At 51.9% G+C, this 27,398-nt stretch overlaps 1 protein-coding gene across 1 annotated transcript in view; it reads left to right on the top strand.

Moving 5' to 3' along the window:
- The window catches only part of ENTPD6 (ectonucleoside triphosphate diphosphohydrolase 6 (putative)), a 30,355-nt gene extending 21,991 nt beyond the window's left edge, over positions 1–8,364 (top strand). Inside the window, exons 10-15 of the mRNA XM_011992921.1 lie at positions 182–246; positions 2,906–3,007; positions 4,521–4,661; positions 5,754–5,810; positions 6,863–6,975; positions 7,156–8,364. Of these exons, the coding sequence (XP_011848311.1) occupies positions 182–246; positions 2,906–3,007; positions 4,521–4,661; positions 5,754–5,810; positions 6,863–6,975; positions 7,156–7,254 (577 nt within the window). The 3' untranslated portion in view covers positions 7,255–8,364. The remainder of the gene's footprint in view (positions 1–181; positions 247–2,905; positions 3,008–4,520; positions 4,662–5,753; positions 5,811–6,862; positions 6,976–7,155) is intronic.
- Positions 8,365–27,398: the final 19,034 nt, after the last annotated feature.

Genomic DNA, 27,398 nt, shown 5'->3' with positions numbered 1-27,398 from the left:
TTGAATTAATTAGCTAAGTTTCTTCAACTGACAGAAAGAGGCTTTTAGAAGGAGCAGAGAAGCTCACTAACTGCCTTGCTGCAAGCTCCCCCTTCCCCACTCGGGCTGGGTCTCAGAGGTGAGCCTGCCATGCCCTGTACCTGCCATGGCAGCTGCCCTCACTAAGGTGTCGTTCCCACAGCTACCTCGGGCTCGGGCTGATGTCGGCACGCCTGGCGATCCTGGGCGGCGTGGAGGGGCAGCCTGGTGAGTGGACATGTTGCCCCGGGCCAGCTCTTGCAGTCTCTGCCCTCCATTGTCAGCGGGAATGAGGAGCCCCTCGGGAGGGCAGCAGCTTGGCCCTGGGGGAGAGGTCCCTCCTCCCCTTCCGCCCCACTGCTGTCCTGCTGCACGCTAGGCACCCGGCCGGGCCAGGGCATGCGAGTGGAGGGCTGTGCTGCAGATCTTGTTGGTGGCAACCTGATAGGGCAGGAACCCAGGGTGGTGGTGTACCTGTCCACGTTCCAAGGTATTTCCTTCTTTATTTTGGGACAATATCTCACTCGCTCTGTCACCCAGGCTGAAGTGCAGTAACATGATCCCAGCTCACTGCAGCCTCTGCCTTCCAGGTTCCAGCAATTCTCATGCCTCAGCCTCCCCAGTAGCTGGGACTACAGATGTGCACCACCACACCCAGCTAATTTTTGTATTTTTAGTAGAGACGGGGTTTCACCATGTTGGCTAGGCTGGTCTCGAAATCCTGCCTTCAAATGATTGCCTGCCTTGGCTTTCCAAAGTGCTGGGATTACAGGCGTGAGCCACGACACCCAGCCCCAAGTTATTTTTTAAAAGATGCTGGTGAAATCCCTTCTGAAGCACTGAGCTGAAACTGAGGGAACCAGGGAACTGCACACTCATTCCCTACGCTGGGAGCCAGCTGTAGGGATGTGAAGACAGAACCTTGTTCAGACAGCACAGGAGGGCCATGGGGTGGGTGCTCGGCTCTTGCCATCGGGAAAGGTTTTCTCTCTCGCTCATGATTCCAGCCTTGCAAGAGCATCCCTCCTCCCTTGCTCTGCGAAGGGTCATGAAATGTGGGCTTGGCCCTTCCTGAGATGTGGAGTTGGCCTGGGGACGCAGCCTGCATCAGGGCCAGGGCTTCTGCTGCTTACAATGGGCATCACAACGGGCATGGACTTAGGAGATCTCAGGATTGCCATGGTCTGCTTCAGGGTCGGGGGCACGGCCCTGAGGCTGGTGGCACCTATCTTCCCTGATGGAACTGACCAGGCCACAGAGGCCTTCCCAAGGCCTTAGTGTCTGATGTGTGTATGAGGCGCTCAGCAGCGCCCACGTGTGCTCCCGCCAAATGCCCTTACCTCAGCCCCGAGTGCCCCATTGGCCCAGCACCCCTGCCCACCTCTTCCAAGGGCCTGGTATCTGACAGAGTAGGTTGTTCAACTAGAATTTTCATTCTCCCAGGCATGCCCTACTTCAGTTCTTTCTTTCAAATCTTGGTGTTTATCTTCATAATGGTATTTCTTTTGTTGCAAACAAAAACCATGTCTATGTCTCAGAAACACCTGCAGCCCTTATTCTGGGACCAAAAAACACCTATTATTTAGCCAATGAGAAAAGCCAGGTACCTCTTTGCCCCTTGTGGTTCCCAGGGAGTCGCGGTTCAGACACTGAGTCGTCTCCCACCCAGCAGAGCAGCAAGAAGGTCTCCTCGTCAGGCTGTACAAAGTGCCTGTTTTGGACACTTGGGGGCTGTGAGGACCCAGGAGAATGAGTCTCTCTGTTTTGTTACTGGTTATTGCATAACAGACCCCCCCAAGTAGAGTGAAAGAACAGCAAACAGCAGTCACGGCTGGAATCTCATGGCTGACCACACAGGCTCATCTGGGTGGCACCTCTGCTGGGGTTCTGGGGATCTGTGCACGTGCCTGTGGCTGTGGTGGCAGTCTAGATCCCCCTGCTGGGGTCCTGGGGGTCTGTGCACATGCCTGTGGCTGTAGTGGCTGTCTAGACCTCCCCCGCCCACGCTGGGGTCCTGGGAGTCTGTGCAGGTGCATATGGCTGTGGCAGCTGTCTAGACCCCCTTGCTGGAGTCCTGGGGGTCTGTGCAGGTACATGTGGCTGTGGCAGCTGTCTAGATCCCCCACTGGGGTCCTGGGAGTCTGTGCAGGTGCATACGGCTGGGGCAGCTGTCTAGACTGGGTCTGTGCATGTGCCTGTTGCTGGGCGGCTATCTAGACCTGGGCGCTCTTCCACATGGCCTTGCCCCAGCAGAGCAGCCTGGGATGCTTTTGCAGTGGCTTCAGAAAAGGAAGGCTACCCTGAGGTCACCATTTCCTGCCCATTCCATCAAGGAAAGCAGGCCCAGGCCAGAGTCCAAGGATGGGACCAGCACCTTTTGGTGGGACAGCAGCCTGCCGTCCTCGAGCATGATGCTGGGGCCAGCCCTGGGACCAATATGCTTTGTTTGCTGGTTTTGAGCCCCCGGCTTGTGTGTATTGGAGCAGCAGATTCCATTCAAGGCATGGTGGCACCTGGCGGCACTTGTCCTGGCCCTGCCACCAACCTACCAGCTATTTACCGCCTCGGTCACCTATAAAACTGGGTGATGATGGCTCCCCTCCTAAGAGGACTGTTGTCACACTTCACTGAACAGCCCTTGGCCCAGTGCCTGGCACCCAACATGCCCAGGGCCATGGGCTGGGCATAGTCCTAGTAGCGGTGTGCTTCCTGGCTGAAGAGGCTTTGCTGCTGCTTCCCAGGGAGGTGTTGCCTTCCCAGTGGACCTGGAAGCCACTCAGGTTCCCCCATCCAGTGTCAAGCCAGGGCCTCCATGACTCCTGGCTCGGCCCTAGTCCATGGCAGTGATATACCTTCCTTTCTCTTTCCTTTTTAATCTCTGTTTCAGCTAAGGATGGAAAGGAGTTGGTCAGCCCTTGCTTGTCTCCCAGTTTCAAAGGAGAGTGGGAACACGCAGAAGTCACATACAGGGTTTCGGGGCAGAAAGCAGGTATGGGGAAGGTTGCTACTTGTTGGGTTCTGCCGGAGAGAGTGGCGGCCTCCTCTCCCCCTTGCCTTTCCCACATCCCATGGGACGCTCCACAGGAGGCTCCTGACCTCTCCTTGAAGAGCCTGTACCTGCCCTGGAAGTGAAGGTGGTTCGGCTGCAGGGGCCTGTGCCTGTGCTGAGAGCTGGTTCCTTCCCTCTGCCTCTGCTCAACACTCCCCTGACTGTCACCAGAAGCTTCCTCCTGAGGGCTGATTTCCTAACAGGCCTGCAGGGAGGAAGGACTGGACCAGCTCGGGGCTCAGATGCAGGACTGGGGCTGGGAGCCCAGGCACTCTGTGCTGTGCTGGGAGGGAGTGAGGGAGGGTCTGCTCCTACCTATCCTGCTCGAGGCCATGGAGCCCACTCTTGTCCACTGGCCCTGGACAGGCTCTGGTGCTCTGCACCCTTGCAGTTTCTTCTGAGAGAAATGTTCAAACACCACTCCCAGACTGGGCACTCAGCATGAGGAGTGCGTGCCTTTAGGAACCGTACAGGTCCCTCCAACTCAGTCACCCACTGGTGCATGTGCTGGGGGGCCGCATCAGGCACAGCAGAAGTGCGCAGCTGCGTTCCACAGGAGGAGCCAGACAGTGAAGCTCATTGGAAAGGCCTTCCAGGAGAAATAACATGGGGGTGGGGGTCTGAGAGGGCGACTGCAGCTGTAACTAGGACAGCCAAGGACGGCCTCGTGGGGTAACATGGGATCTAAGACAGGAGGTGGTTTAAAGGAACTGCACAGATCTGAAGCAGCAGCACCCCAGGCCGGGCAAACAGCACACACCGGGGCCCTCTGGCAGCTGCTGTGTTTAATGAACGAGGAGGAGGTGGTGTGGCTTGGCGAGGGACAGCAGGAGGAAATGAGATCAAAGGGTCAGAGCGTGGGTCTATGGACCATGGGAACCCTGGAAGCACTCGGAAGGACGGGGCCTGGTGGAGCAGGACTGGGAAAGCTGGGAAGCCGGGTCAAGGTGTGGGGTGTAGAGGCGCCCTCAGATGTCCACACGGTCCATTGGCCTCCGGGGTCCTCTGTTCCTGCTCTCCCCTAAGCCATGGGAGCTTGGCAAGTGAGCTGGGCCTCCGCTTCCTTATCTATGACATAGGGAGGGTGCAGGCCCCCCGAGGAGGTGGGATGCAGGCCTGGCAGAGGGGGGATGCAGGGCAGATGGTCCCGACAGGCCAGAGGCCGGCTGGTATCAGGCATCAGCAGCCTCCTCCTCAGAGTCCAGGTCTGCGGCTGCTTCGTGCCCACAGTCTTCGCTCCCTGCCCCAGGACCGACAGTGCCCTGGCTCCTGAGGGCTGCTTTGGACCTGTGTGGGGAGCAGCCCCAACTTGGGGTGGGGTCTTAGGGGCTTCTGGACCTGCCTTTTCCTGACCATTCAGGTCGGGGTCTCAAGTCCCCTGGGAGGGGCCCCAAGCAGCTGTGAGGCCTGGTGCTCGGAGCCCACTGACTGCTAGCCTTGTGCTTGTCCCCAGTGGCAAGCCTGCACGAGCTGTGTGCTGCCAGAGTGTCAGAGGTCCTTCGGAACAGAGTGCACAGGACGGAGGAAGTGAAGCATGTAGACTTCTATGCTTTCTCCTACTACTACGACCTTGCAGCTGGTGTGGGCCTCATAGGTAAGGGGGCCCGGATGGGCTGAGCAGGAAGTTCGGGGCGGCGGGGGGCAGGCGTGGAGGGCGTGTGCTCCCCAAGGCAGAGGGCCGGTGTCTGGCAAGCAACCCTGTTGCCACATCGCAGCAGGAGGCCAGAAGTAGATTTGGGAAGGCGTCTCGTCCTGAGTAGGAAAAGATCAGTTCTTGGAGCCCTTCAGTAAAACCTCGTGGCTGGTGACTTGCTGTTGATTCCAGTTCCTGCTAGAAGGCAGGTCCTGCCCTGCACTGGCCCACATTGTCTCCTGGCTACAGGAGGCCTCCTGTGACCTGCGGGTGGCTGCCCTGTCCCCGTGGGAGGGATCAGCTCACTGAATGTGGAGTCTCTCCGACTCACCCTGCACAGCCCAGGAAGCCAGATTAGGGCGGAAAAGGGTATTCAGAGTTTGCTGAGGCTGGTGGTGGTCAGGCTGTGTGGGGACTTTGGAGGGGGTTGCAGAGTCACTACCATGGGGAGAACATCAGAATGTATGGCCTGTGGTAAGGATAAGAACACTACTGTTTTAAATAAGCTAACACAGTGCTGGCTCTCTGGGCCCCGCGGCCTCCGGTGGGTGTCTGTGCTGACAAAGCTACCGCTGACCGGCCTGGGTGGAAGATGGGTGGTCAAGGTGGAAGGCCACCAATAAACCACCCCTCACTTTATTTTTCAATAACTTTTCTTTTTTTTTTTTTTACATTTGGGAAACTGAAACCAGAATACTGTTGCTGAGCTCAGTGCTATGGCTTCAGGAAACATTTCAATTTCTCTACTTTTATTTTTCTTAACTTAAAATTTTACTCAATTTGGGGCCCCGGGTTCCTGGTGAGCTTTCTCGGGCGACACTGCAGGGTTGGGATGTGGGGTAACCCTCTCAGCCCCCAAGCCCTCCCCACGCCACATCACCCAGAAGCTGCCCTCAGAGCATGTGAGTGGCCGTCTACAGCTGGAAGGCCTGCCTCAGAAGCCAGTCAGTGCCTTCGGGCTCTTGGGCCGGCGTTCCCCGTGCCAGCCTCGTGTCTCAGTGGCATCGCCAGCCTCACGGTGCTCCTGCAGACTGGGTGTTGTGTCCCCCACAGATGCAGAGAAGGGAGGCAGCCTGGTGGTGGGGGACTTTGAGATCGCAGCCAAGTACGGTGAGTGATGCTACGGGGGCCATCTCAGCAGGTGCAGGTGCTGCATGGTGCTCGTGACGCAGGCGCTGGCCCTGACTCTCCTGGGTGTAGCCCCTCCTAAATGGTGGCCCCAGGCAGGGGCCTTGGCGGCCCCAGCTGAGAAAGGACCACCGTCCTCGTCCCACCCCCATGGGGTCGTGAGGAACTGGGTCCCTCGATTCCACTTCCTCTGATGCTATTTTACTGCTACTAGGGTAACCCCAAGAGTGATTTCCCCTGGGATGTCCCAGTAAGTTCATGATTGTCACACAACCCTTAAGAAGCCGAGGCCCTGAAGAGTGGAGCCTGGGATGTGGGGTGAAGGGCTGTCCCCAGGGTCGCAGGTGACTAGTCCAGCAGAACCTGTGCCACACACCTCGCCCCTCCACCGTCTCCTTCATGCCTGGTCCAGCAAGCAAGCCTTGGCGAACATCTCCTGCTCTTGGTTGCCCTTCCCAATGTGTGGGTCCAAAGAGCTGAACTTTGTACATCTTTCCAGAAAAAGTACTACCCTTCCCCTCCCCCAAAAGTGGCTTTTTTTAAAGCTTTTGTGTCATTTTCCCAGTTGTGCCCATGGACACTGGGTATCCACAACTACAGCAGGAAAAGGCTTTGAGCCATAATCCCAGGACAGTTCTTGGTGGATTTGACCTTCCTCAAAGAGCAGGAGTGGATTGTTCTGAGCTGGTTTTGGTGTTTTCTTTCCCCAGAAAGCTTACGTTTTATTCAGGTTGACACCTGGGAGAGGTGTCCAGGGTCTTAGATGTAGAAATGTGGCTTGGGAGACGTTGGCCCATGACCCTAACACCAGGTGTGAAGTCCCCTTGGAGCCCAGACCCAGTGGCAGCCGAGGTTGCTGCCCACCTGCCTGTGCTGTGCACTAGGCGCCTTCTGCGCTCAGCTGCAGTCTTGTCTGTGAATCCGGAGTGCGGAGCCAGCGGGTGCCTGTAGCGGGTGGAATTGGGGTCTGCACTTGCCCCTCCGCCCCTGGGTGGGAGTCACCTGGAGCCTGAAGGGATGTGTCTCATCCCCAGTGTGTCGGACCCTGGAGACACAGCCACAGAGCAGCCCCTTTGCGTGCATGGACCTCACCTACGTCAGCTTGCTACTCCAGGAGTTTGGCTTTCCCAGGAGCAAAGTGCTGAAGGTAAGAGTGCCCTCAGGGCACACCCCAGCCCCTTTATGGAGTGAGGGGCCTAGAACCACTTCTCTAGTTACTGGGGTTGTGTCCCCTAGCCCATCCCTGGCTTCCAAGGAGCCGCAGCCTCTGATGCACAAGCCTTTCCTGTCTGCGTGATGGTCCCCTCTCCCTCTCTGTCTTTTCAAGCTCACTCGGAAAATTGACAATGTTGAGACCAGCTGGGCTCTGGGGGCCATTTTTCATTACATCGACTCCCTGAACAGACAGAAGAGTCCAGCCTCATAGCGGCCGAGCCACCCCTGTCCCCGTCAGCAGTGTCTGCATAAATCCTCCTGTCCTGGACGTGACTTCATCCTGAGGAGCCACAGTACAGGCCGTGGTGGCACTTTCTGCACACTGACTCTGGGACTTGCAGAAGGCCTGGTGCTGCCCTGGCATCAGCCTCTGCCAGTAACATCTGGCCAGAGGGCTGTCTGGACCTGGGCCCTGCCCAATGCCCCCTGCCTGCCTGGGCTCCAAGTGGGCAGGACCAGGACAGAACCACAGGCACACACTGAGGGGCAGCATGGTTCCCTGCCTACCCCATCCCCGTGCCCCGTCCGCGGGGCTGTGGCAGCTGCTGTGCGTGTCCCTGTGATGGGAGTCTTGTCTCCCAACCTGTCAGTTTCCTCCCCAGGGCAGATCTCCCCTTCCTGCGAGAGTCTGGGAGGTGGTGCAGGCTGTCCTGGCTGCTCTGGGGAAGCCAAGGGACAGCCATCACACCCCTGAGACAGTGGGTCTGGGCGGCACCACTGGCAACTCTGGACTTGAGCGTGTTTGCCTCTTCCTTGGGTATGAATGTGTGAGTTCACCCAGAGGCCTGCTCTCCTCACACCCTGTGTGGTTTGGGGTTAATGATGGAGGGAGACACCTCCTCATGGATGGCAAGTGCCCACTCTTCAGGGAATCTCCCAGCATGGGCGATGCCAGGCGTGAGCTGCTGTAAACAATTTGTGGCTGTGCTGCTTGAGTGACGTCTCTGTCATGTGGGTGCCAAGTGCTTGTGTAGAAACTGTGTTCTGAGCCCCCTTTTCTGGACACCGACTGTGTCCTGTGAATGTATCGCTACTGTGAACCGTTGCCGCCTAGCCAGGGCCATGTCTTAGATGCAGCTGTGCTGCGGGTCGGCTGAGCCACAGTCCCAGAACCAAGCTCTCGGTGTCTCGGGCCACAGTCCATCCTCCTCGGGCTGACCCCACCTCCTCCATGGACAGTGTGAGCCCCGAGCCATGCGTCCTGCTCAGTGTGGCATGGGTGCCCAGGGCCAAGCCCGCCCCGCTGCTTCAGTGAATGTACAGTGCCCGGCACAAGCTGAACCTCATGTGTTCTACTCCCAATAAAAGGTTGACAGGGGCTTCCCCTCCTCTGGGCTTCCTCTCGTTGAGTGACAGCAGTACTTGCCCACCTGGTACCTGAGATCTCTGTTTACTAAAGCTTAGAAAAACTGCCAAACGGGGTGGTGTATTTCCAGTCCTGTCGACGTCCCTCCTGAGGACGCAGCAGTGGAGGGCCCCTGGGAGCCGGGGCTGGTGAAGGGTCTGGCTCATGGCCCCAGCCCTCCCAGCGTCTGTTGAGCACAGAGCTCCTCCCGTGCCAGGCCAGCAACCCACAGCATGGCCAGGCAAGGCCTGGGCACATCACCTCGGGTGAGCTGCAAGTCTGCACGTCATTGTGTTCAGCAAGGATCTGGTTTTGGTCTGGAAGCGTCCCAAAGGTGTTGCATGCCAGGGAAACTGCAGACCAGCCCATACCCTGAGTGCTTGTGCCTGAAGCCCCCGCAACCAACTGTGACAGGAGGACAGGGTCTGGCCCTAGGGCCTCCCAGGGCGCAGCGAATGCTGATGGAGCCACGTGGTAGAGGTCTGCGCAGAGCAGGAAAGGACAGACGAAAAGAGGAACAGTTTCCTCCCTCCCAGAGCCCGGGCCTCACAGTGGGCAGGGGCAGGAGAGGGGTCTGGGCGGAAACCTTCCTGAGGTCTGAGCAGCTGTGTACCTGCAGGGCACTTGGGGAAGGGACGAAGGGAGGATGGCCACACTGCACACCAGTGCAGCCCCAACCCTGGAGGCTGGAGGGAGACCCTGGGACAGGAATGAACCCCTCAGAGAACTGGAGTCAGCTATTCTCTGCCTAGCAGTCTCCTCAAAACGTAAACCTTGGGGGAAGAGGTCTGGAGGTCAGCGTATGACACAGGCTGAGAAACAGCAGGAGAGATGGTCCCTCAACGAGTCAAAAGTTGCATTAGGACCAGGGCTAGGAAGCTTGCTTCTGGCAGGCATGACAAGGCCTATCCTCCCCACGCTCACCACCCCGGCCTGGGCTGGGTCCCCGCCAGCACCTTTACTTCCCTAATATCCACTAGCTTAAATATTTAAAGAACTCCGGAGGCTGAGAATCAAACGCATGAAGGTAAAGCCAAAATCAATTTGGTCCATTTAAAGAAGGTCGGTGACCTCATGCCTGAAAAAGGCAAACAACTGGAAGTTTTCCAAAAGTGCACCAAATAAGTCATGGAATATTTCTGGGCCCGGCAAATTATGCAAGTCATTTCTCTCTGAGTGTCTTTTGTGATAATGAAGTAGGCTCTCATTTGTCAAAAATAGCTACACATGCACATCGTAAAAGAAGCAAACTAGGATTGCTTGAAAATTCTGTTCCCTCAGAGGATGTGTGCATTGACGAGCTCAGACAGGTCTCACGCACCCCAACGCCACCCCAGCCCACGTACCCCAGGTCACTTAGCACCCATTGCTGCCCACTGAGCTGCCTCAGTCCTGCAGTGCCCGTGTCTGGATGGCAGGACCGCAGAGCAGTGAGTTTCAGGGCATAAGCAGACGTCGCCACGTTGCCTTCAATCCTACTGGACAAGCATCGGTGCCGGCCTTCCCCATGTCCTAACAGCTGCAGCCAATTTAATCTTTGCCATTCTGGCAGATTTAGAAAAATGATAACTGATAGTTTTAATGTGCATGGATCTAATTCATCTGGTATATCTAAGTTGTATTTCTGTGAAACATCTGTTCATATCCCTTGCCAATGTTCTACAAGATTATCATCATTTTTTTAATTGTAGATCTTTATTTATTAAGGAAATTAGCCCATTGTGATATGATGTGTTCAGAATTTATCTTTTTGTGACTTCTAAGTTTCATGTCATAATTAGGAAGGCTTCTCCACAGAGATAGTTTTAAAAGTTAACCAAAAGGTATTTTTATAGTTTTAGTTTCTTAACTTTTTGTTCGTTTGTTTTTGAGACAGAGTCTCACTGTCGGCGAGGCTGGAGTGCAGTGGCACAATTTTGATTTCGGCTCACTGCAACCTGTGGCTCGCAGGCTCAAGCAATTCTCCTGCCTCAGCCTCCCGAGTAGCTGGGATTATAGGCACGTGCCACCACGCCTGGCTAATTTTTGTATTTTTAGTAGAGATGGGGTTTCACCATGTTGGCCAGGCTGGTCTCGAACTCCTGACCTCAGGTAATCCACCCACTTCGGCCTGTCAGAGTGCTGGGATTACAGGCATGAGCCACCGCACCTGGCCTTGTTTTTTCATTATTCATTTATTTATTTATTTTTGAGATAGAATCTCCCTTTGTCACCCAGGCTGGAGTGCAGTGGTGCAATGTAGGCTCACTGCAACCTCTACCTCCCAGGTTCAAGCAATTGTCCTGCCGCATCCTCCTGAGTAACTGGGATTACAGGCACCTGCTACTGGGCCCAGCTAATTTTTGTATCTTTAGTAGAGATGGGGTTTCACAGTCTTGGCCCGGCTGGTTTTGAACTCCTGACCAGGTGATCCGCCCATCTGGGCCTCCTAAAGTGCTGGGATTACAGGCATGAGCCACTGCACCCTACCTTAACATTTTTAAATATGTTCAGGCACAACAAATCATTGTTGCAGGGTGAATTTGATTTTTAGAACCATTTCAGAGTCGTCAGAAGGCAAATGTGGCCAGGCATGGTGGCTCACGCCTGTAATCCCAGCACTTTGGAGACCGAGGCGGGTGGATCACTTGAGTTCAGGAGTACGAGACCACCCTGGCCAACATGGTGAAACCCCGTCTCTACTAAACATACCAAAAAAAAAAAAAATTAGCCGGGCATGGTGGTGTGCTCCTGTAATCCCAGCTACTAGGGAGGCTGGGTATGAGAATTGCTTGAACCCAGGAGGCAGGGGTTGCAGTGAGCTGAGATCGTGCCACTGCACTCCAGCCTGGGCAACAGTGAAACTGTGTCTCAAGAAAAAAAAAAGGCAAATGTGATATTCAGACTAGGTTAATACCATTTTTGGATAAAATCAAGGATGATGGCCTGGCACGGTGGCTCATGCCTGTAATCCCAGCACTTTGGGAGGCTGAGGTGGGTGAATCACGAGGTCAGGAGTTCGAGACCAGCCTGACCAACATGGGGAAACCCCCCCGTCTCTACTAAAAACACAAAATATTAGCTGGGCCTGGTGGTGCATGCCTGTAGTCCCAGCTACTCTGGAGGCTGAGGCAGGACAATTGCTTGAACCCAGGCGGTGAAGGTTGCAGTGAGCAGAGATTGCGCCATTGCACTCCAGCCTGGGTGACAGAGCAAGACTGAGACTCCATCTCAAAAAATCAAGGATGACGATAGAAATGAGGCAGTTCCACGAGGGAGCTCTCAAGAGCGCGTGGGTCACAGCCATCAGTGGCAGAGTGCCCCGGCAAGGTCTTTGAGGAGCCACACTTGGGCGTGCAGTCTCTGGTAGAGGTGTTTAATATGACCTGTGTGGAGGCCATGAGATGTGGGGCATGTTTGAAACAACGGGCTGTTCATCCTGCAACAAGGAGCTTTTGGCTGGACAGCAATACGACAGGTGTCTTCACTATTACTGGAGGATTGTCAGACACTGGCTTTTGCCGTGTGGCTCCAGGGGCAGCGGAAGTTATGGGGACACTGCTGTCGGGTTTCTCACTCAAGCATTGCTCACTCACGCAATGAACGATGTCCAGGGCTAAGGTGGGCTCGTCCTTGGGATATGCCCCTTCACCTGTGGGCATCGGGGTGCTTGAGAAAGGAGCCTGCGTGAATGAGAGGTTAGAGTCAGGTTCTTCCAGTGTCTTCACACTCATCAGATTCTTGGATTCGCCTTGAAAATGATTTTGAAAATCATGGTCAGGTAAGCATACTTACCTCTTTCCCCCTTAATTGTAAATGAATAACGGTAGTTGTGTTTATGGAGTGCTTGCTGTGTGTCAGGCATGGTGCAAACTGGACTGTGTGTCGTGTGGTCAGAGACTGAATGCTCAGCCTCAAGGCAGGTACCGTGCATCTCCATCCTGCCACCGAGAGAGAAGCAGGCCTGCAGGAGCTTGGGGACTTACCTGGACCCGCTGAGACCCGGTTCTGCAGGCTTCCTACACCTAAAACAGTGGGCCACCTTGCCTCCCAAAGTGGGAAGTGTTTCCAGAGGAATGTTTACTGATCACATCAGGCCATGTGCTCATTCTCAAAGGCAGGTGCTCCCCTGAAGAATCAGCCGTCTCCATAACAGTGTGCTTGTAATGCTTACAAAAATAGTTACACAGTTGAGAGAAATAATAACTCCCTCTAGGCCTCACTGCCCCTTTATCATTTTAACAGCCTCTGATGATTTTCCTGTTATTGATTCAGTGGATAAAGGTTTCCATTTAAGAGCTTAAGTGCAGCCTTGTGAATCTTACTACCTGCCACATGATTTACATCGTTCAGAAGCAGCCATTCCCCTATAAGGACTCCTGTTTCAAGAAACCTCTCTAGAGGTCAGAAGAGCCCACAGCCAAGTTTTATGGCACAGCACAGGGAGGTAGGATGGCTCTAAATACAGCGTCCAAGAGGGTCGAGTGTTCAACTGGCACAGAGATGTGGTTCCTTCAGACCTACCAGGGAGGACAGCCAGGGATCGCATGGTTTTGTAAATTAAAATGCCCAAACTCAGAGGTCTGCAAGGACTTACCTTAAAGCAACAGGGAGGCTGGGTGTGGTGACTCACACCTATAATCCCAACACTTTGGAAGGCTGAGGTGGGCAAATCACAAGGTCAAGAGTTTGAGACCAGCCTGGCCAATATGGTGAAACCCCATCTCTACTAAAAATACAAATACTGGCCAGGCATGGTGGCAGGCACCTGTAGTCCTAGCAACTCGGGAGGCTGAGGCAGGAGAATCGCTTGAACCCGGGAGGCAGAGGTTGCAGTGAGCTGAGATCACGCCACTGTGTCTCAAATAAATAAATAAATAAATAAAGCAACAGGGAGCGGCTGGATGCAGTGGCTCACGCCTGTAATCCCAGCACTTTGGGAGGCCAAGGCGGGCAGATCACGAGGTCAGGAGTTCAAGACCAGCCTGGCCAACATAGTGAAACCCTGTCTGTATTAAAAATATAAAAATTAGCCAGGCATGATGGCCCATGCCTGTAATCCTAGCTACTTGAGAGGCTGAGGCACAAGAATCACTTGAACCTGGGAGGCAGAGGTTGCAGTGAGCCGAGATCGTGCTGCTGCACTCCAGCCTAGGGGGCAAAGCAAAACTCTCAAAAAAACAACGAAAAAACAGGGAGAGTTTTCCTGTTGATAGTCCCCTGGGCTGTCTCCTGTTTGGGGCTTTATGAATAAGGCTTCTGTGACCATTCTTGTGCAAGTCTTTTATAGGCACATGTTTTTATTTCATTTGGATGAATATCTAAAGGCAGAATGGCTGGGTCATATGGCATGTGAATGTTAAACTTTATAAGAACCTACTGGTCTCGGCGCAGTGGCTCACACCTGTAATCCCAGCATTTTGGGAGGCCGAGGCGGGCAGATCATGAGGTCAAGAGATCAAGACCATCCTGGTCAACATGGTGAAACCCTGTCTCTACTAAAAATACAAAAATTAGCTGAGTGTGGTGATGTGTGCCTGAGTCCCAGCTACTCAGGAGGTTGAGGCAGGAGAATTGCTTGAACCCAGGAGGCAGAGGTTGCGGTGAGCCAAGATTGCACCACTGCACTCCAGCCTGGCAACAGAGTGAGACTGTGTCTCAAAATAAAAAAAGAACCTACCAAACCATTTTCCAACACGGCTGTAACAATTTACACTCCCATTAGCAGTGTGTGAGAGTTCCTGTATAATATAAACCAGGGTTTTCAGCTTTCTATACATTAAGAGATTTCGAAGGACTTTTTTTTTTACTGACTCTCCAGACATTGGCATAGTATTCAGCCTTAAAAAGAACTGAATTTCTAGCCGGGTGCGGTGGCTCACGCCTGTAATCCCAGCACTTTGGGAGGCTGAGGTGGGCGGATCACAAGGTCAGGAGTTTAAGACCAGCCTGGCCAACATGGTGAAACCACGTCTCTACTAAAAATACAAAAATAAAATTACCTGGGTGTGGTGGTGAGCAACTGTAAACCCAGCTACTCGGGAAACTGAGGCAGGAGAATCGCTTGAACCCGGGAGGCGGAGGTTGCAGTGAGCTGAGATCGTGCCATTGCACTCCAGCCTGGATGACAGGGTGAGACTCTGTCGTTAAAAAAAAAAAAAACAAAAAATAGCTGGGCATGGTGGCAAATGCCTGTAGTCCCAGCTACTTGGGAGGCTGAGGCAGGAGAATCGCTTGAACCCAGTAGGCAGAGGTTGTGGTGAGCCGATATTGTGCCACCACACTCCAGCCTGGGCAACAAAGCAAGACTCAAAAAAAAAATTAAATTTCTGACCCATGCCGCAACATGGTGAACCTTGGAAACATTATGCTAAAGTGAAAAAAGCTAGACACAAAGGACTCCGTAGTGTATAATTCCGTTTATGTGAAATGGCCCATCCACAGAGACAGATTGGTGGTTGCCAGGAGCTGGGGTAGGGGAGAAGGAAGAGTGACTGGTGCGCAGGGCTTTTGGGGGGTGATGAAAAAGTTTAACACTTAGATTATGGTGATGCTCGCACAACTCCGTAAATATACAGTAAACCATGGACTTGTGCACTTAAACAGGTAGCTTTCTGCCATAAAAATTGTATCTCAGTAAAGCAGTTTGAAAAATGAAGACTCGAACTCTAGAAGGCAACAGTCTGAAAACAATAGGTTTCCTCCAGAGAGTTCCCTTGAGGTAAAGCTCATGCTTGTCTGAGAGCAGATGACCTTCCCTTGTCTTTTCAAACCTTAGACTCTTTTCAGTCTTGTCCTTGTCTCACCTTAGACCCTGAGAGGAGTATCAGACCTACTCGTTTGCTGGTGAACCCAAGTCCAGCAGGTGCTGCCCTGGTGCGGGGGTCCCTCAGCCACCTGTTGAGTGGCGGGAGGTTGCCTGTAAAAAGGAAGGAATTGAAATCCCCACACTAGGGATATTGGTCCTCCTCCACACCCCCACCCCGGCATTTCCTAGTGCAGCCAGCGATCCTCTTCTGTTTTCTCAGTGGGTGCGCCTGGCCTGGACTCCACCCAAGCCAAACAGCCGAGGTGAAACGGTTGGGCAGAGCAAACAGGCTTTCGCCAGGAGCCTTCCTTTACTTTCCCTTGGACAAATCACACTGGGCTCAAAGCCCCCGCTGGAATTCCTCCTGCTGCTGCAAGGCCCAGAGTGGCCACATCACCTGCCTGATGGAGTCATGAGTCACTAGCTCTCTCTGGGTTTTACCTTGACCTAGTGAATGTTTTTCTAAGAATATTTTCTTATTGAGGTATCATTTTCATATAATAGGACACACAGATCTTAGGTGTACAGTTCAAGTCATTTTGGCAAATGCATGCACCCATGTGGCTCACACCCCTATCAAAATAGAGAACGTTGCTATTACCCCAGAAAACTCCGCGAGTACCCTGCCCCTGGACTCTAGCAGCCCCTGTCTGGTGTCCATCATGACATATTACTGTCACCTGTTCTGGAACGTTATGTAGATGGCATCGTCCAGTGTCTGCTCTTGTGTGTCTGGCCTTCAGCTAAGCATGGTGTTTGTGAGATTCATGCAGGTGGATGCGTGCAGCTCATTCCTTTTCATTGCTGAATAGTAATTAATTATTTCAATATAGCACACTTTGTTTCTTCATTTGCCTGTTGATAGTCCCCTGGGCTGTTTCCTGTTTGGAGCTTTATGAATAAGACTTCTGTGACCATTCTTGTGCAAGTCTTTTATAGGCATATGTTTTTATTTCTTTTGGATGAATATCTAAAGGCAGAATGGCTGGGTCATATGGCATGTGAATGTTTAACTTTATAAGAACCTACCTACTGGTTATAACCGGTTATAAGAACCTACCAACACGGCTATAACATTTTACTCTCCCATTAGCAGTGTGTGAGAATTCCAGTTGCTCCACATCCATGCTAGCACTTGGTACTGTCTGTAATTTTAATATTAACTGTTCTGGGGGGAGTACTGCTAGCCTATTATGCTGTTGTCGTTTTTTTTAAAACATAGGGTCTCACTAAGTTGCCCAGGCTGGACTCAAACTCCTGAGCTCAAGTGATTCTCCCACCTCAGCTTTGGAGTAGCTGGAACTACAGCTGCATGCCACCAAACCTGGCTCCATTGAGTTTTAATGTGCATCACCCTGAGTGAGGTAGTGAATTTTAAAGGAGCCTCCAAGAATCCTCCTGCCCAGGCCAGCCTGCCTCCCCTCCCAAGCACCCTATTGCCTGGCATGCTGCATACAGAACCAATGGGACTCCTTCATAAGGATTCACCTGTGAGTCTGTATGTGCAAGGCAGCGCTACAGACGTGGGTTCCTCGCCCAGAGGTCCACACTCCAGGGTAGTGAATGGCCAACTCTTTTCGTAAAGAGCAGCCAGTAAATATTTCAGGCTTTGCAGGTCGTGCAGTCTCTGTTTTGGCTGCTCACCTCTGCTGTCGAAGGGTGACAGAACCTTAGACAACCGTAAATGAATGAGAGAAGCTGTGTCCCAACTTGATTTATGGACACTGAAATTCAATTTTCATATTGTTTTAACACCATGATTACTTGGATTTTTTTTCAATAATTAAAAAATGTAAAAGGTATTCCTAGCTTGAGAGCCGTACAGAAACAGTGGGGTTACCAGATCCTGTGCTTGGTGCCCCGTTACAGGCAGGCAGAGCAGCCAGCTCGGGGCCCTTCTGCACTAGGCAGGCTCTCAGGAGCGGCTTCACAGTGAACCAGGCCAGCCCTGCGGAGCTCTAGCATCCCACCTGCTCCAGGAGGCAGCTTCCCCAGGATGAGTCCAGGTGGGGACCCACACCACTCCCAAGGGAAACACCGATGGGCCAGAGGAGGGCGAGAGCCAGGCGGGGAAGGGCTTGAGAGTGCCAGATTGGTGTCCACAGCCCTTCCCTGCCCAGCAGGCGGCTCCCAAGCTCCCTGATTATGGACTTCCTCTGTCTCCCTCCAGCCTCACTGACCTCAGTACTGCTCCCTGCTCACCTGGTCCCTTCGGAATCCACACATCAGGATGCCCACTAGCTTTGGCCCAGTGTTCGCCTTCACCCTGGCCACCTCCTCAAGTCTGTCTTTGCCCTGCCCATGCCCAGCCTGGGGACCTGCCAGGAAGGGGTCTGGGGTGGGGGTGTAGGATTATTGTCTTTCTTGTGAGGTAGTGGTTTGCAGGAAGGGTGTTGGGCTCAGATCTCCATCTGGGGAGTGGAGTCTGCACCCTGTGGAGGCTCTGAGGAGGGGCCCAGGAGGCAGGAGGACCTGTGTGGAGTCTACTGCAGGGCCCCCAGCAACAGGACCCCAAGAGCAGTAGCCACGGGTTTGAAGAGGGTTGTGCATCCCCACAAGGAACAAAACACAATGGCCGGGTGTGGTGGCTCATGCCTGTAATCCCTGCACTTTGGGAGGCCGAGGTGGGTGGATCACCTGAGGTCAGGAGTTTGAGACCAGCCTGGCCAACCTGATGAAACCCCCTCTCTACTAAAAATACAAAAAATTAGACGGGCGCGGTGGCGGGCGCCTGTAATTCCAGCTACTCAGGAAGCTGAGGCAGAAGAATCGCTTGAACCCAGGAGGCAGAGGTTGCAATGAACTTAGATTGCGCCAAAATAAAAAAAAGGAAGTCAAGTCTTGAGCTGGTGGCTCCTGGCCTCCTCCTGGGAAGACTGGCTGCTGGGCAGATTCTTTGTAGCTTGTGGAGAAGGCCTGGGCGTCGCTGGCACCACTGGTCTTAATGAAGGACCTAAAGCCCTGTTGAGTGTGGGGAGGGCCAAGAGGCATTGGATAAGGTAGGGAATGACCGTGGGATGTGGGACCCCGCAGGCCCGTGGCCCAGGTCTGGGGAGGTCCACCACACCTATAGACGCTGCCCACAAGGGGGTGGTTGCCAAGTGTGCCCACAGTGCACTTTCACACTTGTATACACCAGACAGCGATGAGGAGCTTGTCCAGATCCCACTCCTCACAGCCCCTCCAGTTGCACACAGCAGGAGGTTCAGCCACTTCCTTCCTAACAGGGTAGAGGTCTGACACCTGAGGGCTTCAGGGAACAGGATGTGCTCTTTTGGGCTGGTCCCTCACACAGCATTACTCATCCATGTGGGAGAGCAAAGTCGTAGATGACTCATCCTTGTGTTGATGTGAATATGCCACAGTGTATTTATCCATTCCAGTGATGATAGACGTTTGCATCGTTTCCAGTTTGGGACTGTTCTGAATAGGGCTGTTCTGAACGTTCTTGTACATGCCTTGGGGTGAGCATAAGTATTCATTTCTGTTGGATGTTTTCTTTGGAGTAGAATTGCTGGGTCATAGGGAGGCGTTTGTTTAGTGAACACTGCCGGTTTTTCAAAGGGATTGTACTAACCTATAAGGAGTTGTGTTGATGTGGAAACTGAAGGCGCCGAGAAGCACATTAGGGTCAGTGGGTGACATCAGGGACACCCCCAAACTGATATTGAGAGGGTCCAACTTGAGGTGTTCAGGACCATTTCACAGGCGTCCCAAAGGACAGGGGCTCCAGCTGACACTGTCAGTCCTGACAAGAGAGGACTGAAATAGAATCTCCAGCATTTGCTGCAGGATTTGGATTTGAGGGGCTGTGAAAGGGGAGAATCTTGGAAATGCCAGGCTGGGAGTCTGGAGATGGAGAGCAGGATGTTTTGATGGAACTGTGGGCCGTGGAGACACAGGCTGAGGAAGGAGTCAGAGCCCAGGGAGGCTGGCAGGCTGGGCAAGTCCCATGGGTTCAGAGAAGGGGCAAGGGTTTGAATGCCCTCCCCTCCAGAACTTGTGTTGAATTTCGATTGCTGGTGTAATAGTAGTGGGAGGTGGGGCCTTTAAGAGGCGATTAAGCCGTGAGGGCTGCACCCTTATGGTGGGTTTAATGCCTTAGTGAAAGGGCTTTGGGAGTGGGTTCTCTCTTGGCTTTTCACTTTCTGCCATGTGAGCATGCAGCCCTCCTCCCCTCCGGAGGACACATCGTGCAAAAGACACCATGGAAGAAGCAAAGGGCCTCACCAGGCCCCAAACCTGCTGGCATCTTGACCGCACACTGAGAACGACACTCCATCTTTAGACTTTTCAGCCCCCAGAACCGTGAGGTTGTATTAGTTCATTTTTGCATTTGTCTAAATACTTGAAACTGGGTAATTTATAAAGAAAAGAGGTTTAATTGGCTCATAGTTCTGCAGGCTGTACAGGAAGCGTAGTACCGATGTCTGCTCAGCCTCTGTGGCAGCCTCAGGAATCTTACAGTTATGGTGGAAGGCGAGGTGGGAGGCAGCAGATCACATGGCCAGAGCAGAAGCAAAGGGTGGGGCCCACACTTTTAACCAGATTTCATGAAAACTCACTATCTTGAGAACAGCATCAAGGAGATGGCGCTAAACCATTCATGAGAAATCCACCCCATTATCGAGTCACCTCTCACCAGGCCCCACCTCCAAAACAACATGATTACAATTCACCATGAGGTTTGGGTGGGAGCACAGACCTGAACCGTATCAGAGGTCTTGTGTTTTGTGTGGATGTGAAGCTCAGTGCCTGGCTGGCAGCAGGTGCACTGCAGATGGAGCCAGTGTCTGATGAATGAAGGAAGGGTCCTTTGCTGGTGGGGTCCGGGTCTCACTGACCTGCTGTCCCCTCGGGGCCTAACGGGTGGGAAGTGGCCAGATGGAGGACTCCTCCTGGGTTGTCTGAGGACACCGGGCTGGCGCACTTGGGTGGCGCAGAGGCAGTTCCTAGGGACACTTGTTTTCCAGCGCCATTTCCACAGGTGCTGTGCTCATCCTTCTCACATTAATTCAGGCCAGCTGGAGAGAGCCAGGCTTTCTCAGTGTGAACTTAACCTGTCCTCTGGAGAGGCAGACATTTTAACAGCCAGGCCCGTGGGTGCACTGGAATCTTCCACTCAGTACTATGCTGGCAGGTTTGTGTTGGCCAGACCGGGTAGGAGGACCCCTGAGCGTCTTAAGTGCCGATTTCATCCTGGGCCTGATACTGACTGAGCAGGAAGTGGTGGGGTGCAGACATGCATATCAGTGGCTCAGCCTGGCCTTCTGAGCCCTGCCCCTTGGATGAAACCCACCGCCTGGTCACTATGGGGCAGCGGGGAGTGCAGTCCATTGCTCAGCTCCACAGTGACCACCACAGCTCCCAGGGTGGGCCCATTTAACATATACCCTCTCCCCCAAAGTCAGGACATGTTTCTGACTTGGAAGACAGCAGGGTGGTGGCCCCAGGGTGTGACCAGCTTGCTGTCTCTTTAGCATGCTCATCTGTCCCTCACTAACTCCTGTCAGGGGAGGGCTGGGGCAGGGTACCAGACCCACTCTCGTCCCAGCTCTGGAACTCATCTCCCAGTCATTCAGTAGCAGCAGTTAGGCCTAGCTCACAGATGCCTTGAGGCCCCCTGAGAGCCCCTGCGCCCCCATCTGCATACTGGGGAAGTCCTGGTAGAACTGGGTCACTGGGTTAGAAACGCAGCCTGCCCTGCGGCAGAGATTCCCACATTGCACAGTGAAAATATGCCCTGGAGATGGCCGAGTGCAGTGGCTCATGCCTGTAATCCTAGCACTTTGGGAGGCCAAGGCGGGTGGATCACCTGAGGTTGGGAGTTCGAGACCAGCCTGGCCAATATGGTGAAACTCCATCTCTACTAAAAATACAAAAATTAGATGGGCGCCTATAATCCCAGCTGCTCAGGAGGCTGAGGCACAAGAATCGCCTGAACCTGGGAGGTGGAGGTTGCAGTGAGCCGAGACCGTGCCATTGCACTCCAGCCTGGGCAACAAGAGCAAAACTCCATCTCAAAAAAAAAAAAAAAAAAAAAAAAAAATGCCCTGGAGGTGCTCACTAAGCGGGTGGAATTCTGGGTTTGGGGCTTTGGGAATGTGCTAGTCACAAGCCCTGTCAAGAGTTTTTATTTGGAAGTTTGGGAAACTGCTTCAAGTATTACCTGCACTTCTACAAACAGTGTCCTAGAAGCCTGTACTGTGTTACTAGGGAATGTAATATACTACATATGTTAGTGTGTAATATACTGCGTTATGTTACGGCACAGTAAGTGATGTTTGTCCTTCTCGGTGCACTGAATCAGACTCAGTGTGGGTTTATCCCCTGGGTGGCGATGCTAAGTTGCGTCACTTTATGAAGCTGGAGTCTGCCATACCTCTCCATTGCAAATCCCTTTTCCCTTTTATAGCTAATAAAGGTAAAGTGTAGGGTGAGGCTTCGAGATGCAGTGAATCCCCTGTTCCCCTGTGGCCGCTGTCCAGTAGTTCTCAAAATCTCCTGTATTGATTTGGCATCCTGTAGAGAGGAACGGCTTCCTTCTTTCCCCATCTCCATTTCGTTTCTTCTTAGTATCACTCTGGTCTCATGGATTCTTTTTCCTTTAATGTCAGTGTGTTAAAATCATTAATGTCATGAAGAATATCTGTTGACACACCCCAGTGAAGGGAAGGCATCAGTTCCACAGTGTCATTCCAGCTGGTGGGCTCTTTATTCCCTTGAGCTTTATAATTACCAGCCTCTCAAAAGTAATGCATTTGTTATTTATCTTCATTTCCTGAAAGCCTGGGTCTGTGTTCCTTTCTAACACGAAATTGACCAGCACAGATCTGCCAGTGGTGTTGCTGGGATCCCAGAGAGATTTTCCCTCCACACCTGCGGTCTCAAGGGCTGGCGGTGCTTCTGAGTCACTCATTTCGTCAGCAATCAATGACACACTCTTCAGGTCCTCAAGAAGCTTAAGCCTAGCAGACCAAAAATATCTGCTTTCCACACCCCACTTCTAAGTCCCACAGCATTTTAATCCATTCACCAGACATCTTTCATCTCTTTTTCTGAGGCAGACGACAGGGGACTTGCTACAGTTCGAATCTTAAATACCTATTTAAAAGAACTTTAGGCTGGGCACAGTGGCTCATGCCTGTAATCCCAACACTTAGGGAGACCGAGTTGGGTGGATGGCTTGAACCCATGAGTTCAAGAGCAGCCTAGGCAACATAGCAAAACCTCATCTCTATAATAAATACAAAAATTAGCTGAGTATGCTGGCATGCACCTGTAGTTCCAGCTACTTGGGAGGCTGAGGTGGGAGGATAACCTGAGCCTAGAGGATCGAGGCTGCAGTGAGCCGTGATCACACCACAGCATTCCAGCCTGGGCGACACCATGAGACCCTGTCTCAAAAAACAGATAAAAGAACTTTAAAGGTAACGTATTATCTCCAACAACACAGAATAGCTCACTACAATAGTAACTAAACCAGAACCAGCATCCATCCCTTCTTAGTGATTTTTAAAAAATGACCTCCCAAAAAGAGAAGACAGAGATGTAGAGGACAGTCTAAAACAGGGATTCCCTGATGCTGAGGTTAGTAGATGCTCTGGCCTGGTCACTGCTCTCATCCAGGCTGCCAGAACAATCCTTTCTCTTAGAAGGGTAAACCTGCTTTTCAGCTTTATGTAAAATAAAAGCATAGCCCAATTTCTTTCCATTTTGCCTGTTCTGAAGCCTGGCAGTTTTGTTGCTAAAATGGAAGATGAAGCTGAATCCAACTCTTGGTTATTTACAGAAGGAAAAAAATCTTTTCCCTGGCCCATGTTAGGGTCTCCAGCTAGGGCGCCTCTAATTACACCAGCCAAAGACAATTCAATCAGGCAAGAGAAAAACAAGTTAATTGGCATGTGCATTGCACTTACACATGGCAGTACCTGGCAATGAATAACCCAAAGTGGGGTCAGAACTTGGGTTCATCTATCATCTTAGGCTGACACAAAGGAAAAGGCCTGGAGCTTCTGGGCAGGAGAGGCATGTTGTGGGAAGGTGTCTTGGTCTATTTTGTGCTGCTGTAACAGAATGCCACGGACTGTGTAATTTATAAAGAAAAGTGGCTTATCTGGCTCATGGTTCTGAAGACTGGGAAATCAAGAGCATGGCACTGGCATCTGGTGAGGGCCTTTATGCTACGTTGTCCCATGGAAGGAGGGTGGAAGTGCAAGAGAGGGTGAAAGAGACAGAACAAGAGAGGGCCAAACTCATTTTTATAACAACCCACTCCCACAATGGCATTAATCTATCCTTGAGGGTGGAGGCCTCCTGGCCTAATCACCTCTGAACAGTCCTACCTCTTACACAATGGCAATTAAATTTCAACCTGAGCTTTGGAGGGCATATTCAAACCTCAGCAGAAGGTGCCCAGGAAAAGTATGGTAAACAAGGGTTCTTTAGGAAGGTTTGTTATGCAGAATAAGCCAGTACCTTCTTCCATTGATAAGAGTTGTTACAAGATATCCTCTTCCTTGCATGGAAGAGGGAGACATGGAAATTTCCTTTATAATAAATGTGAATTTCTTTTACAAAATGAAAATGGTTTTTAGAGCCTTTCCTGTGGTCTGCTGGTCTTAATGGCCTTTAACTCAAAATAATCCACATGCAAAGAGGCATATTTTGGGGCGGCGTATCCCAATGCCCCTCAGATGCTTCTTTTGTGAACTGTCCAAGTGGATGCCCATCTCAGGACCTTTGCATTTGCTATTGCCCCAGATTCATTCATTCCTTCTTTTTTTTTCTTAGATGGACTCTTGCCCTGTGGCCTAGACTGCAATCTCAGCTCACTGCAGCCTCTACCTCCTGGGTTCAAGCAATTCCCCTGCCTCAGGCTCCCAAGTGCTGGGATTACGGGCATGCGCCACCATGCCCAGCTAATTTTTGTATTTTTGGTAGGTACGGGGTTTCATCATGTTGGCCAGGCTGGTCTCGAACTCCTGGCTTCAAGTGATCCACCCACCTTGGCCTCCCAAAGTGCTGAGATTACAGGCGTGAGCCACTGCACCTGGTCCATTCTTTCACTTTTTTTAGCCTCAGCTCAAGTATCACCTCCTGTAACTAACAGCTCAACCTGCTTTTCTTCACAACATTTTATCTAAAAATTATTTATTTGAAAATGATGGCCAGGTGCGGTGGTTCACGCCTGTAATCCCAGCATTTTGGGAGGCCGAGGCGGGCAGATCACCTGAGGTCAGGAGTTAAAGACCAGCCTGGAAACATGGTGAAATCCCGTCTCCACTAAAAATATAAAAATTAGCTGGGCATGGTGGCGGGCGCCTATAATCCCAGCTACATGGGAGGCTGAGGCAGGAGAATTGCTTGAACCCAGGAGGCGGAGGTTGCAGTTAGCAGAGATTGCACCACTGCACTCCAGCCTGGGTGACAGAGCAAGACTCCATCTCAAAAACATTAATAAATAAATAAATAAATAACCTGAGATTTATTGGTTAATAAATGGCTGAGATAATTAATGAAAAATGAAATGGCTGAGATAATTAATCCTGGGACTCATTTAGCCACTCCAGCAATATTAGCGGCCAGAGGAGGTGAGGAGACATGATGGTGAGAGGGCTCCTCCCTGCATCAACCATGTGCATTATGAAGAGTCACATCATGAAGATTCAGTATTGGACTAAGTGCTGCAGGAGAGGGGAAGGACCATGGCGGCTCCCAGGAAGAAGAAATTACATCTGGGTAAGATAACTGTTAAAGAAAAAAAAAAATCAATAGCATTTGTTAAAGCATGGTACCAAAGACTTTATTCACAACCATCATGATAGGTACAGGGACCACTGCAACGGGGTCTTGCAGCAGGGGAGAGAGATTGGGCTCAACTCCAAAAACAGCATGGGCAAGTGGGCATTTATAGCCAAGGACCAGGGGAGGGGTCAGTGGATGGACAGTTACTAAAAGGACACTTCAGGGGTCTGAGGGATTGTGGCTAAACCACCTCACAGGATTCCTGCTGAAGGCAGGCCAGGGTGATTGGACATCATGGGGGATGGTGGAGCACGGGGAGCCTGATCAGATGTCACCGAGGGGGATCAGCTATCAGGGGCAGGGAGTCCTTGCTAAATTGACAAAGCAGGGATTACTAAAACGGATGTCACAGGGAAGTGTACAATGGCCCTAGGAGAAGGCTCAGAATCCTGACTAGAGTTTGGTCAAAGAATTTTTGTCAAACATTTGTGTGGGATTAGCAAAAAAAAAAAAAAAGAATTTTTGTCAGGATCTTGGAAAATTTCATAAAGTGTAGCTATGAAAGAAAGGACTTAAAATTTATTTAACCAGAGCACACAGAATTAAAAGTCAATCCAGTAAGAGAATATATAGGCCTTAAATCAACAACCATTAGTGAAGTCTGTGACCTCTAGTTTTTCTTACTAAAACTTACTCCAATTATAAAAGAAATATTGTGGAAAAAACAGGAAATACAAAATGTATGGAGAAAATAAGGAAACCCCCCTGATAATTCTTCCATTCAGAAATAACCAGTGTTTAGGTTTGGATATGCACCTGTGTTTCTAACACAGTAGTCCGTAGCCACATGTGGTTATTTAAATTTAAATTGACTAAATTAAAGTAATATTTAAATCATTACTGTCATTTCTGCATTACATCCTTATTTTTGTCTTTCATTTATCAGTATTGTGTCATCTATCACACCTTCCTAGCTAGCTATTAAAATAGTCATTCCTTTTAGCAGCACAGTGGTTTATGATATTAACTTTGAGCATAGATACATTGTTCCGGGCTTGTGCAGTGGAGCAGGGCTTGGCTGGGGTGAACCTTGGCTGTTTCCCTTATTAGCTGTGTGGGCTTAGGGAAGAGTTAACTTCCCTGTGGCTCACCTTCTCCATTGTCAAGCAGGAGTAATAGCAGGCTATTTGCAGACATCAGGAGTTAATATACGTACACTGCAAGTAATGATTAATAAGTGTCAGCTCCTCCATTCTTTGCCAGGTGTGCACCACAGCTGGGGGATTAACCTTTACCACACCACAGCAGAAAACATATTTGCATAGCTTGCTTTTTGTCTTTTGAAGCTTTGCTTGAACTCTATTCCCCAGAGTGGTAGAAGTGGTCATGGGGCACTATCGTTTTTTTGACTTCTGAATTGCCAGATCACCCTCAGAGAGATTGCATAAGTGTTTGGAGCTTGCAGCCAAGCTCGACCCCACAGCCCTGCCATCTGTGCCCGAAGTTCGATCTTGTTGGCTCCAGAATCCCTAGGATATAGTGCAGGAGTGAATCCCGAGCTGGAGCTGGATGGGCTGTGGGGTCATTCCAGATTGATTAACCTCCGACGTCTGAAGTCTGCATCTGGAAGGGGCTCCAGGTAAGAAGATAACTTTGAAGCATCACACCAGGAAACCTACTGCACCTGGACTTTTATGACATCTCCCGCGGGCAATTTTTACCTCCATGAAATTCAGTAACCTTCGCAGCCCCTTCAGCCCAAGACCACCAGGAGCAAACCTGTAGTCCCACAAAATCGGGTGTACTGACCCACTGCAATGAGGGAGAGCCTCCCAAGAACGAAGGGAAAGGCAGAGTTCTTATGGGAATGGGGGAAGGCAGAGTTTAGGTGACCTTTACATGAAGCAGGGTTCCCATAGGCTGAGGCCAGCAGGACTGTGTTCCGCGGGGACCAAGTGTGGGAAGCTATGTGCAGACGCCCCCTATCTGGAGCTGCCTCCTGGGTTGGGATGGCGGAGGCTAAATCTTGGTTAGTGGCTGAGTTCCCCGGCCAGACAGGCATGTGTCCTTCTCCCTGCTGTAATCTCAAAGCGGACAGCGTCTGCCGGGTGGTTTCGGGAGCAGGGTTTCTCGGAGGGCTAGGGGGCTGCGGTCCATCCGAGGCGGGGTCATGGTGGCACTTGGCTGTGGCTGCCTCGCGCCCTCGGGAATGGGCGTCTCCCGTTCTCTGGCAGTTCGTTTTCTCCACGTCTGCCATCGGCCTGGAGTGGCAAGCAAATAGCTGGTATTTTCAGAGCCGCCCTGCCCCCGACACAGAAGACCGGGCCCAGCAGGCGTTGGTGGATGCCTTTCAAGCTGTAATCAGTTTCCCCGAACGTTTACCAGGCCTCGGCCACAGCCCGGGCCCAGCGCACTCCCGCGAGGCACCTGCTGACCCGGTGTAGGGCGTGGGGACCGGCCCCAGGAACCCCCAGGG

This window comes from Mandrillus leucophaeus, unplaced genomic scaffold (genome assembly GCF_000951045.1).
Source record: "Mandrillus leucophaeus isolate KB7577 unplaced genomic scaffold, Mleu.le_1.0 Scaffold1109, whole genome shotgun sequence".
Taxonomy (NCBI): Eukaryota; Metazoa; Chordata; class Mammalia; order Primates; family Cercopithecidae; genus Mandrillus; species Mandrillus leucophaeus.
The sequence above is the reverse complement of the archived record's forward strand: the minus strand, read 5'-3'. Positions and strand labels throughout refer to the sequence as shown.